The sequence below is a fragment of the Diceros bicornis genome, unplaced genomic scaffold, assembly GCF_020826845.1.
Source record: "Diceros bicornis minor isolate mBicDic1 unplaced genomic scaffold, mDicBic1.mat.cur scaffold_67_ctg1, whole genome shotgun sequence".
Lineage (NCBI taxonomy): Eukaryota > Metazoa > Chordata > Mammalia > Perissodactyla > Rhinocerotidae > Diceros > Diceros bicornis.
In genome coordinates, this window is record NW_026691553.1 from 2,274,583 (window position 1) to 2,288,028 (window position 13,446).

Below are 13,446 nucleotides of genomic sequence, written 5' to 3' on the forward strand. Positions count from 1 at the left end.
AAAAAAGAGATAATGTTTCTTTTCTGGCACGGCGAGGTTAATGTTTATTGACTGCTTATCGTCGGGCTATGGAAGATAGGGATAAAATACAAGGGAGAATGTACTCTTGAAAAAAGAAGTTTCAAATTTACAGTCCCGGCTGATGTCACCCAAAATAGAAACTGTTTCCTTGCCGTGAGCCTGGCATTCTAGTTTTATTTGGCCCCTCTTAAGTGACAAATAGAGAGCCTAAATATGTATCCAATAATAATTTGGCGAGCCAGCCGGGAGGCTCTTTGTCCGTGGCTCGGTGGGCCCGGGCCGGGTGGGATGTCCTGGGAAACAGTCCAGCAGCTGCCTAGGTGATTTGCCCTAGGGTCTGCTCCCAGTGCTTTCCATCTGACCTGGCACCGCTGACCCTGGGCACATTTTTCTTATGACAGGGAAACAGCCTCTAGAATGATTTGTTTGTTTGCCTATTTGTTTGTTTTTGCTTACACCAACAGTTCCCTTCCCCTCCATCTGGAGTCCTGTCTCTTTAAGAGGCAGGGCTATCCCTACCGGAGTGGGAATAATTGTAGGACTTTTACCCGGAATCTGTTACATGCATCTATCTGTTCTGTTTGGGATCCCATTTAACTGTCTATTCTGTATGTTTTTAATTTTGAAGGGGGGAAGTTCCATCTGTCCCCAGGGAGAGCCCTCTGGGCCACCTCTTGGCTAAATGGGCTATATTCAGCTAGGAGCCCATGTCCAAGAAGAAGATAGTTTTTTTCTTGTAACACCACATGGCCACAGTATTCCATAGACTCCAGAGAGGAAAAGTGACCAAAATGGGGCAATTTCAATTTACCAAAACTGATGTATTTGCTTATGCAATTGGAAAAAGCCAGCTAAAAAGTTAAACTACTAGTGGGAAGCCTATTTTAATCTTTTGAGGTTTTTAAACAAAATTAGAAATACTGTACTACCTCTTTAAGAGAAAATAATTAAGTAATTAAACATGCCAGCAGCCGAAGCTGAATCTGCTGCTCCCCTCCCCTCTCTTGCTGAGCTTCCCCGCTTCAACTCCCCCGGAATTCCTGATCTGAAATTAAACAAGTGAAAATAAGTAAACTTTTGAAGTAATTTGAAATTGGGATGGCTATTCTGGAGAATCTGTTTCAGATGAGTTCACCTTAAGGGTCACCCTTAAAAGAGAGGATTCAAAACCTCTCACGATGAAATGCAATCTTTAATTAATACACAGAGACTTCTAAAAGACAAAGTTATTTCAAAAACAGCTTCCAAAATCTTTTTGGTAACTTGAAGCTTTAGAGTTTTGCTAAATTAAGTTGATAAAAATTTATTGAGTCTCTGGGTCGTTTCCACATAAGATAAAACATTAAAAATTGGTTACTAAGCATAAATTTGTCTGCCTATGGTCTCTTATCTCAAAAAAAAAACTGAAAGATGCTTACGTTTAATGATAAACATGTTATGTGCATGTTGAGGAATTTTCTATGAGAAAGTACACATTTCTGGAAAGTCTGTATACAAAAAAAGCAAAAGGTATGTTGTCCATAAAGAAGGTATAAAGAATAGAGATATTTATGTTTGTTTTGTTAAGAAAAATAAATTTGTCCTAAAGTACTAAGAAAAGAAAAAAGGCGTAGGACAAATTCTAAATGTAAAAAATAAGTGACAGAAGGTTTGTGAAAGTAAAGCCCTGAGGAGTTTTGCACGTGGTCAAGTTGGCTAAAGTAGGCTAATGATAAATTAAAATTTGACTTTCTCTCTTATAAGGGTAATTTTCTTAAACTTTTAGTCTGCTCTTTATATAGAGATTAAAAGGTGTTCTTTTGAGTAAGTCTATGTAAAAGACAAAACACCTATGTTTTGTTAAAATAATTTCCCACGTTCAAAAGGACTGAAGTCTTTCCCTTAAGGTTTTTGTTTTTGTTTTTTGACTGTTTTAACTCTCTGTTTGCCTTTAACTGTTTCTGTTGTCAACTTGATTAAATAAATAACTAGGCATTGTTTCCTATTTGACCAAGTGTTTTAAAATCTTTGATATTTTTGATAAATTTCTGCCAAAATTAAAGTTTTTTTAACTTAAAAAGAAATTACAAAAAGACATATGATTATGATGCTAAAATACAATTGTTACTGTATTTCATGTTGATGCTCACAGTTCTTTAATTTCTACAGAACAAAAGTATAACTCTTATGCTGATCAGCTGGTGCAAAGTCATGCAACGCACAGCCCAGGCTTAGCACAATGGGTCCACGAAAAGAGTGGACACTTGGGAAAACAAACTTCATACAGGTGGGCACAACAAAGGGGAATCCTTGTCACCCATGATGATATTGCCACTGCAGTAAAACAATGTCAGTTATGCCAACAGTTAAATAAATGGGGAGTTCCACACCCCTACCAAGGTCATATCCAAAAGAGATTATTTCCCACTCATACCTGGCAAATAGATTTTATTGGACCATTGCCAAATTCTTGTGGATATACTTATGCCTGCACTGCTGTTGATACATATTCTGGTTATTTATTGGCTATACCAGCTAAAGTGGCCACCCAACAGAGTGCCATAAAATTATTAGATACAATTAAGTTATATTATGGAACACCAAGGCAAATTCAGAGTGACAATGGTTCCCACTTTACAGGTAAGTTGATTCAAACCTATACCAAGGAAAATTATATAGAATGGATTTATCATATACCTTATTACCCCCAAGCTGCAGGCCTCATAGAACAAATGAATGGATTGCTTAAACAACAATTGAGGAAACTTGGTCATGGCTCATTAAAGGGGTGGCACAACCATCTAAGTACTGCTCGAAATATGTTAAATAACAGGCCACTAGGCCCTAATGAGACTCCTCTGTCAAGGTTGTTACCAACAAAGATTACAGAAGTGGCAGCCGCCACCCATGAGCTTATGACCTTAACCTATTGGCCCCTGACTCAATCTGCTAAACCGCCTTTTCGTGCCACGGCCGAAGCGGCTGGATTGGATTTATCTACTGTTCATTCTATTCAATTGCCCCCTAAGAAGCAGTCTATAGTCCCTACTGGGATAGGGGTACAATTTCCCAAAAATACCTTTGGTTTATTAAAAGGACGCTCTGGACTGGCAGCAAAAGGTATTGATGTACTGGGAGGAGTCATTGATCCAGATTACCAAGGAGAAATAAAATTTATATTATATAATAGTAGTGACACAGTACTAACTGTAGAGGCTGGGGAACGAGTGGGACAATTATTGGTGCTTCCCCTCTTGACTCCAAATGTGTCACAAGGACAGCCTCCAAGTGAATTAACTAAAAGAGGAACGCAAGGATTTAGGTCTACAGATGGATGGAAACCTGGAGCAAAGGTGTGGGTGACACATCCACCCAATGTGGCTCCCCGTGCCGCAGAAGTAGTGGCCCAAGGGCCCACTGCAACACTCATAGTTATGTATCCAGGAAATAAACAGTTATATCATGTTCCTAAAAACTCTGTTTCTTTGCGTGAATAGATATTCCTGCTGTGTTCGCTATGCTGTGCTGCACCTCCATGTCTGCTGCAGACCTACACACCAACTAATGCCTCTGTAGGACAACCTTTGACCCTCTACTGTTAGACCAACTGCTCTACACCAGTGGGACCTATAACCTGGACTATGAATGGCCGAGAAATTTGGTCTCAGAAACATCAAGCAATCTCTCAGTATAAGCCTATATCTGACCAGTCATGGAGAACTAGTTATAATTTCTCTATTACCCTGCCTTCTGCTACCCTCTGTGATGGGGGCTGGTCTGAACTTCTACAAGCTAGTTTGTTAGGCCTAAGTGTTACCTTATCTAATGTTATCTTTGATGCTGTACATGATTTGCAAGATCAAGTTAATAACATGTCATATTCTAAGGGGTTGTTTGATTGGTTACCTTGGGGTTTGGGTCCTTTATTGCGAGATACTTTTATAATTATTGTAGTCATTGGATTTTGGATTCTTGGATGTGCCTTATGTACTTGTGTACGAAGTTCATTGTCTGTGCGTATGGTGTCTTATGGTTAATGGAGACGGCCACGGCCGAATATGTCTTGACATGAGTATAGCCATGTTTGGCCGCTCCATTGACCTACAGCCACCAGCACAAAAAGAAATATAAAAGCTGCTTTCTGCGTGGTGGGAACTGGCCCTTCTCTCACGGAGGGAGTTGCAAGTTGTAACATTTCAAGGCTCTTGGAGCGTCGTAGCACGGGATGGACTGGCCATCTGTGCCGGGCTAAGACGATAACCAAAGAGAACAATGCACGTACACAACTACTGGGCTGGGACATTAGCCAGGGGGCTCAGTGCACGTACGCCACTGATAACCATTTTGTGCATGGGAACACTAATCGCTTACTCTGAAAATTACTGATGGTATAAAAACTGCTGGAAACTGAGACCCGGTGAGAGTTCCACCTGTGGAAGGGACACCTTGCCCAGGACGTGTGATCCTTGCCCAGCCGCGTCGATTGACAGGGCTCTCCCGGCAGTGGGGCGTGGATGTTGTGAGTAACTGATTTGATGTGAAGTAATTGATTTGATATGAAGTAATTGATTTGATGTGTTCTCTTTTCCGTCAACCTGGTGTTTCTCTTTCTGGTTGATTTGTGTCATTTCTCTTCAGCCGATGTGGGTGTTTTCCCTTTCCAGTCGGGCTGATGTTTTTCCCCTCTTAATATTTGACCTATTTAGATCTGTTTGCAGACTGTCACCTTTACTATCCTCTATATAATAAAATATACCTTCAGTCCATTTGTTTGGAGTGGAAAGTGTCTTTTACGTCTCCGATCGAATCCCCGAACCTCTCATAACACCTTGTCAGCTCCAAGAACTGGAACCAGAACGTCAAGATGTGAACACAGATTTCCAGTGCTGCCTGAGCTGAACAATCTCTTCTTGCAGGCAACAGTGTCAAGGGGCCTGAACTCATCTATACATTCCAACAGAGGTAGAGACACGACCCCCTCCCAGGACGAGGTGGACACTGTGGGCACAGATGTGGGCCAGGGCTTGGGGCCAGGCACACCTGATGGGTAAGAAGAGAGCCTGGCTCCTGAAGAAGCTGTGAAGCCAGCAGTGCCTCTCAAATAAAGAACCAAGTGATCAGAATTCGAGGAAAATCACGCCACAGACAAGAGTCACTGAAGGATCTAAAAGCAATAAAGCCAAACGTGACTTTAACCGAGAGAAAAAAACACCTATAAGTTTAGAACACTATGTGATGACAACACACACGCAAGAAAGAGCAAACTATCATGAAATAAAAATCAGAGATTTTTTTTTAAACAAAATATATGTTCTCAAATTCTAAAAAAAGAATGCCAACTATGTCAGCTACAGAGGTCAGGTACTTCACCTGGGGTAACAACTGGGCCTTGCTAACCACACCTGATAGGAGGCTCATATTCTTTTTTTTTTTTTTTTGTCAGGACACCCAGCCCTGAGCTAATATCCAATGCCAATCCTCCTCTTTTTTGCTGAGGAAGACTGGCCCTGGGCTAACTTCCGTAACCATCTTCCTCTACGTTATATGGGACGCCGCCACAGCACAGCTTAACAAGCAGTGCGTCGGTGCTCGCCCAGGATCCGAACCGGCGAACCCCAGGCCGCCGCAGCGGAGCACGTGCACTTAACCACTTGCACCACCGGGCCCACCCCAGGAGACTCATATTCTGACTATATTTTAAAAACTCATATGACCATAAGAAATAAAAAACAATAAAAACATAAATAATATAATTAAATAAGGAGCAAGAAATACAAGTAGACATGTATCCAAAGAAGAAAGACAAGTGGCCAATAATAAGCACATGAAAAGATACTAGACAGACGTCAGCCACCAGGGAAATGCAAATCACAACTACAAGCGGATCCCTCTTCACACCCACTATAAAAATGGAACGAGTGCTGGTGGGATGTGAGGAAGGTGGAACCCTCATACATTGCTGATGGGAATGCAAAAGACACAGCCACTTTGGAAGACAGTCTGGGAGTTCCTCAAAATGATGAACACAGAATTAGCATATAACAGCTGCCATGCTCTCTGCATCTCCATCTGTTCACCAACCTGCAAGCTCTCAGAACCTCATACTGGATGTTTATGGAAGCTTCATCACGTGGACATGACTGATCCTTAACTTCATTTGCGGCCCTTCTCCTCTCTTAAGAGAATGGGGCTGGGGCTAAAAATTCCAAGCTTCTCCTCATGGTTTCATCTTTCCAGCCCACCCAGAGTCACCTCATTAGAACAAAAGACACTCCTATCACCCAGGAAATTCCAAGGGTGCCAGGAGCTCTATCAGGGGCTGAGGGCAGACACCAATACGTATTTTCTATTAGCTCACAAGCCTTTCAACATAACTGGCTCTAAAGGTGATCAATTGCGCTCAAACCTGGAAAAAAGGAAAGAGCGTCCTTTATGGTTTTATTTATTTTTTTTTTTTTTGCTGAAGAAGATTTCCATGAGCTAACATCTGTGACAATCTTCCTCTACTTTCCATGGGGGTCACTGTCACAGAATGGCCGCTGGCGAGTGGTGTAGGTTCCTGCCTGGAATTGAACCTGGGCAGCTGAAATGGGACACACTGAACTTAACCACCAGTCCATGGTGCTGGCCCTGAAAAATATCCTTTAAAACATAAACTGGGTACAAAATTCTTCACGACTCTTTCCGAGTATGGAGGGGACTTTTTATAAAACACAGTTCTTGGTATGTGTCTTAGATAAAAAACGTTGAAAGCTGACAGTTTATAAAGAGATGTGGTTGTAGTAAATTATTTTCACAAACCTGCCTTCATACAAGGGGATCGTGTCACCCTTAGTGCACTTTATGAAGCCTGCTCAGCTTTGAAAACGGACAAATATGAGGAATAATAATCAGTGTTAATTTATAAGATCTTATTCTAGTAAATGTGATCAATTTTAAAGGCATATAAAGTCCTTTTCGAACTCTCATCCCAATGGAGCAAATATGGAGTGAACAATTATTCCACCACGTGATTCCTATTAATGGACTTCTCATCTGAAATCAAGTCTTCATCTCATCTTTTTATTCCTGAATCACAAACTGCTTCACAGACAATTAAATACCAGTAATGGACGTTTATATGAAATCCTCTTTGCAGTTCTTTATTTTCTGAAGGTGAACTGCTCCTCTTTAGTAAATAGATATCTGTCTACATTTGTCTCTTGGGTGGGACAAGATGTGCGTGGTCATAAGCACTCTCAATAGCGTGTGGAAGAGAAGAATATTAAAAAAACCTGCCAAATGCATTTAAGGAGATCAATAGATTGATAGATTGAGCTTGCTATTTGAAACATGTCTCTCTGCTTCATACACCAGGATGAGCGTCAGAGATCCTTTGTCATTTTTCTATTGTTGGAGACAATGAGTATAAGAATTCCTAAATTGGGCCGGCCCCGTGGCTTAGTGATTAAGTGCACGCGCTCTGCTGCTGGTGGCCCGGATTCGGATCCCGGGCGCGCACCGACGCATCGCTTCTCCAGCCATGCTGAGGCCACGTCCCACATACAGCAACTAGAAGGATGTGCAACTATGACGTACAACTATCTACTGGGGCTTTGGGGGAAAAAAAGGAGAAGGATTGGCAATAGATGTTAGCTCAGAGCTGGTCTTCCTCAGCAAGAGGAGGAGGATTAGTATGGATGTTAGCTCAGGGAGGGAGGGAGGGAGGAAGGGAGGGAGGGAGGAAAGAATAAACGAAGGAAGAATTCCTATTAAAATAATATATACACCAAAAAAAAAAAAAGAAAAGAAATTCCTATAGTCCTCTATTCTGTGTTTTCAGTTTAATAACTAAGGTCTTCTAAATGATATAACAGAAAACCACATTTAAAGTCTTGTTTCTTTTCAGAGAGTGTTTTCAAGTTATCTGTTGGCAGAGGTCATCAAGAAGACGCGACGGGGGGTTGACCCTGGAGCTGAACCCAGGCAATTGGAGGCTCCCCACCCATCCTCTGTGCTTGGAATGTGTGTTCCCCTTGCCTTCCCCCAGGGACACAGCCTTGAGAGAGAGATGTGGTGTTGAGACCATCCGGACAGTCCATGTGAATGAACACAGTTAAGGTCTCTATATAAACTTTTAAGATGTGGTGGTCGGCAGCAGAAAATTACTCATCTTTCAGCTGCGTCAGAGAAACCTCCTAAGTTTCCTTGCTCATTAAAACTGCCACCTAAACTCTGCCCCTTTCTTAGGTCTCCCCCTGTCCTCCAGGAAGGGAGCCAATTTCAGTTTCCATCTGGAAAGCTCCTGAAGTTGTGACCCAACAGCAAGGAAATGCATTTCTCACCCTGAGCTCTTTGTAATAATAGACACAGAAAACTCTCCAATGGTGAACGTAGTACATGCTACATTTTGAAAATCATTAACAAAGAAAACGAATGGTGTCATTTTCCCAGGAAAAAATGTTGTAACAGAAGAAAAACTTGCCCTTTATTCATAATGCAACGATCATGTATGTCACACTTGAAAAGAATATGAAGATCATCATAGAATCAGAGTTTTACTAAGTTTCCAGAATTCAAACTTATGAAAATAAATCTCAGTGTATTTTGAATCACTAGAAACAAACAGTTAAACAGTAAATTTTTAAAACAGACTTTGTTAACATAGAGTTTTAAAACTAATTGCTATTACAACTAATTTTCTTTAAGCCCTAAAATACGTATAACATAGAATAGAAAATGACAATGAAAATATTTCAAAACGTTATTGAATAACACCAAAGTAGAATGGAACAAAGGGAAAGATGGCCCATGTCCTCAGAAAGGAGACCATGATGTCAGCTCTCCCAAATACGTCACGGGTTTTAAGAAAATTCCATTAATTCTACAACCAGGTCTGTTTTGGGTTGTTTCTGCTTTGTTTGAACTTAATAAAAACTATTTCTAAAAACTGAAATGGAAGACAAACTTCTAAGAATATCTGCTATTTTCTACAGAACAAAGTGGTGAGATTTTTCCTAAGAAACATCAAAGCTTCTTAAACTACAGTGATTAGGACAGGATGGTGTTACCAGAGGGACAAAGACACCAATGGAAAAACCAGACCACCTGAACCAGCCCCCCTGATGTTGGCAAGTGGATCTGCCCTGGAGCAGGCAGTGCCGGGCAGCGGGAGAGACAGTGACACTGAACATGTGGGGCAGTGATGACGGTATCTACAGGGCAATAAGGCATCTTTTCCTTATCAACCTCACGTACAATAACCAACTCACTGTAGATTTAACTGTGAAAGACGGAAGTAGGACACTGAGGAGAAGTTGCTGGCAAACACGTTTATGATTTGAGAACTGGAAGAGTTTTCTTATATGGGAAAAAATAGAGCAAGCTACAAAAGAAGAGACTCAGAAATTCAAGTCTATTAAATTAAGAACAGTCCATCAAAGTGTAGAACAGAGAGAGAGAAATAATAAACCACAATCTGAGAGAAAATATGTGCAATATCTAGAAATGAAAAAGGATGACTGTCCAGACTACATAAGAAATCATAATAAATCAGTAAACACACAAATGAATTAGAGGTGAGACAATAACTGAAAACCATCTGAAGGAAGATGAAATTGTTAACAAATCAGGTTCATTTTGCCCATTACACAAAAAGCCAATCACCAGGATGGGTTTGCAGCAGAGAAAGGGTTTATCCACAAGGCAGCCAAGCGAGGAGAAGGGAGAACAAATCTCAAAGAGGCCTCCCCGAAAATGGGGATTACCGATATTTATGGGGTAGGGGGCAGGGTGTCTGAAGTGTGCGGATAAATGATTAAAGGTAAAGAAAAGTGAGGTAATGGATGATCCGTACAAGCATAGTGAAGCTTCACGGGTCTTCACAGGACGCGTGTTCACAAAATGGCGGCCACATGATCTGAGGTGGAATCTGTGGCTCCCTGACTTCAGCAGTTCACATATCAGGCACCCCTGCAGGCCCACGTGGTGGTTTGGTGTCTCGACCACCCTTAGCCAGACAGTGATCAACCCTTAGTTCCTGAGAAACAACTCAGGCATCCATCACTTTGGTGACCCAAGTGTCAGGGAAATGTTATCTGTGAGGAACCCAATAGGAGTCCAATAATATATTGCCTAAGCAGCATGACTGACAACGGGCGGGCAAACGAGAACCTATAATTAATAACTGCAAAAAAACTAGTTACTAGCTACTTAACCATCAATGGCTACCTGTCCACTGGTTTCAAAATTCCACACGAGAAATGCTCCACCCCAATGGGAATCAGTACAAACCAATATAGAATTCCAGGAGATCCCGTTTCACACACTCGAGATGGACAAAAGTTACTTAGCTCCAAGTGCTGGAAATGACGTGGAATAAACACACGTGTGTGTCAGTAGGACATTCGATTCGCACACTCCTCCATCTGCATTTCCTAATAAATTGAAACTTATCCAAATCTACAACTCTGCAATTTTTCTGCAATGTGTAAAAATTTATGACCCATTTGCACCTGGAGACACACACAAGAATGACTGCAGCAGCACTGCCGACAAAAGGAAAAAGTCAACTTCAGACAACCCAGGCCCCACAAGGACTGGAAGGGAGGAGGCACCCAGGTGTCCCAGATGTAAAGCGGCAGAGAGCAACACAGAGAACCAGGAGCGGGTCACCCTGGGGGCAGCAGCTGGGAGACGCCACCAACCAACCAAGAAGATACAAACCTTACACCTTCACACAGTGGGACAGCAGTCTGAGTGCTCAAGCGCCCTGGGGCCACCCGGCAGCAGAGCCTGTCAGGAAATGGGAAGATGAGCCCAGCATGAGCCCGCTCAGACCAGCACCCGCGCCACAGCCCACACGGCCACCCGAACGCACAAGGTGGAACCTGACCCTGAGCTGGCGGCCCGGCCCCCTGCTGAGAGGGAGGCAGGGTGGCCCCTCCCAGGGAAGGACTGAGGGGACCCTGAGACCCCTGGGGACTGAACTCCGCAGCTGCACACACCCTGCTCCCCCTCCTCAGTGTGGAAACGACCCCCTCCAGGCCTCAATTCTCCCCAAGGAGGAGACGCTCAGAGATCACGTTCTGACCCGTATAAACTCTCACTCCATAAACCCTTCCAGCAGCAGATGAACCCAAGGAGCTTCCCCAAGTCTGACCTTCATAGACTCACTCAGTTGGCACACACCACACTTCACTCCACCCACTCTATGGAGGATGCAAAACCAACCCTCAGGACACAGCCCCAGGGCAGCCCCACTCCGCCCCCAGCACCTCTGCAGGGGGGTCTCCCTGCCCCTGCTCTGTGGCTGCTCTCAGCACCAACAGCTCCTTCTGCGGTGGTTCTGGGGATGGAGTCACCTGCAGGGGTGAAGGCCAGCAAGACCCCTGCCCCTTCCTTCACCTCCCACGCAGGCTCAGCATTAGGGGCAGCTTGTCCCCAGCCCAGGAGATGCACCTGCTCCAAGACCCCTGGATCATTTATGTTTTTATTTTTTTATAATTTTATTTATTTATTTATTTTCCCCCAAAGCCCCAGTAGATAGTTGTATGTCATAGCTGCACATCGTTCTAGTTGCTGCATGTGGGACGTGGCCCCAGCACCGCTGGAGAAGCGGTGCAACGGGGCACGCCTGGGATCCGAACCTGGGCCGCCAGCAGCGGAACGCAGGCACCCAACCGCTAAGTCACGGGGCCGGCCCATCCCCCAGGATCATTTAAATGAGAATTGACTATCATCTCATGATAACAAAATATAAATCAAGGAAAGAGAATTGAACACGTCAGGTTACAGATCACATTGCACAGAATTTGCATTACTCTCTGACCACCAGCTATTAATAGAACAGGACCACACAGTGTCACAAACTCTGCACCCTGCATGAACCTCCTTAAGCCATGACTCCACCCATGTCCCAAGAAAGTGTAGAACTGCGCCCACTTTCCTCACAATTCTCCTGGGAGAGAGGACGTTCTCTGTACTGAGACACTCTCCGCAGCCGCATCTCTGGAATGCCCCGGAATAACACGAGTCAGCAGAACAGGGCAGAGACCTGAGACACTGACACCCCCACTACGGGGAAGAGACGAGGCAAAAAGAATCCAGTGACTTCACACCTGCTGAACCTGAGGCTGGACTAAGAGAAAGCTATTCGTGCTGGGCGGGACACAGAGGGGGCAGCTCACAGGTGTCAGGTGACAATGCGGAATCCTCCCTGAGCCCTGGGCTCCTGGAAACATCCAGGGAAGGTGAGAGGAACCCCTCCCCGCACCCGTTTGTGTTCTGGAAACCCACAGGTCTCAAGAAAGGGCCCCTTCCCCATAGGACTTAGATAAGACGCACACAAAAGTCCCTCCTTGTCTACCCACGACAAAACCAGACACAGACGCTCCCAAATCCCCATTCTCTGTCTCATCAATAACCAGCTGAACTGCTGGTCCCCACCGACAAGCAGAACGAATGCGTGTTGGCCCCACTGGCTCAGCCTCTCTCCCCCCAGACCCCTGAGCTGCGGCCGCCCTCAGCCTGGTCAGCACACAGCCCCTCCCAGGACAGGCTGGGCTCAGGGACCTGCCAGCCCAACATCACGCCTGCTTCTCCTGGTCGTGTCTGCTCCTCTCTGCACAGAGACACTCCGCCCGACTCTGGAGACGCCTGCAGATCTGACGGCCAGAGCCCCCTCCCCCACTGCAGAGCCCCCGCCCCCGGGGCACTGTCCCCTCTCCCCGCCCCTGCAGGACTTCTCCTGTGGGCAAGTCTCTCTCTCTGAGCTCGGATTGTTCATTTCCCACAGGCCTGACCGCGTGTTCACAACCGCCCGTTTCTCAGCCGACTTCTCTCAGCCTCTGTCCTCCCCCAGCCCCCGACTCCCCGCCCCGCGGGAACCAGCACCGCGATGTCCCGCTCCCCTCCGGCCCCGCCGGGGAAAAGCCCTTTTCCGGGGGTGGGCGCTGGAGGACCTGAGACCCGCCCGGCCCCCGGTCTCCGGAGCAGAGTCTCCTCCCCAGGCCGCACGGCCTCCCCCGTCAGGTCCAGGGCGGGGCCCCCGCGCGGCCCCCACCGCCCCCGCCCTGACCGCCCGGGGGGGGCGTCCCTCCCCCTCGACCCCGCCCGGCCAAGAACCGGGGACCCGGGACCCCACGCGGGGCCGGGACGGGAGCCGGGACCCTCCTCGCGGCCGAGGACTCGGGGGGGTGGGGGGGGGCGGCTGGGAGTGGAGAACTACCCGGGCCCGCGGCCGCTTCCAGCCGGTTCCGGACGGTTCGCACTAGCCCCTCCCGGTCCCGGCCCGGCCCGCGCACTCACCATCTCCGCCCGCTCCGGACTCTCCGGGCGTCCTCCCCGCGGCCACGCGGCTCCGGCAGGTGAGAGCGACGGGGACGGGACACCTGGGGCTGCGCGGGGCAGGTGCGCGCGGGGAGGCGGCCCGACGAGTGACGTCCACGCGGCCGCGAGCGCGCCCGC

The 13,446-nt window shown here is 46.0% G+C and overlaps 1 protein-coding gene across 4 annotated transcripts in view; it reads right to left on the bottom strand.

The window, feature by feature from the left end:
* Positions 1-13,446, bottom strand: part of LOC131403342 (zinc finger protein 77-like) — a 41,832-nt gene that overhangs the window by 6,113 nt on the left and 22,273 nt on the right. The window contains exon 1 of one of the 4 annotated variants that reach the window (XM_058537602.1): positions 13,288-13,410. The exons of 2 other annotated variants lie outside the window; for them this stretch is intronic. In XM_058537602.1, coding sequence (XP_058393585.1) covers positions 13,288-13,290 — 3 coding nt within the window. In that variant the 5' untranslated portion in view covers positions 13,291-13,410. Of the gene's footprint in view, positions 1-4,828; positions 5,507-13,287; positions 13,411-13,446 lie in introns of those variants that run through there. One more of the 4 variants, XM_058537604.1, reaches the window with a different exon arrangement.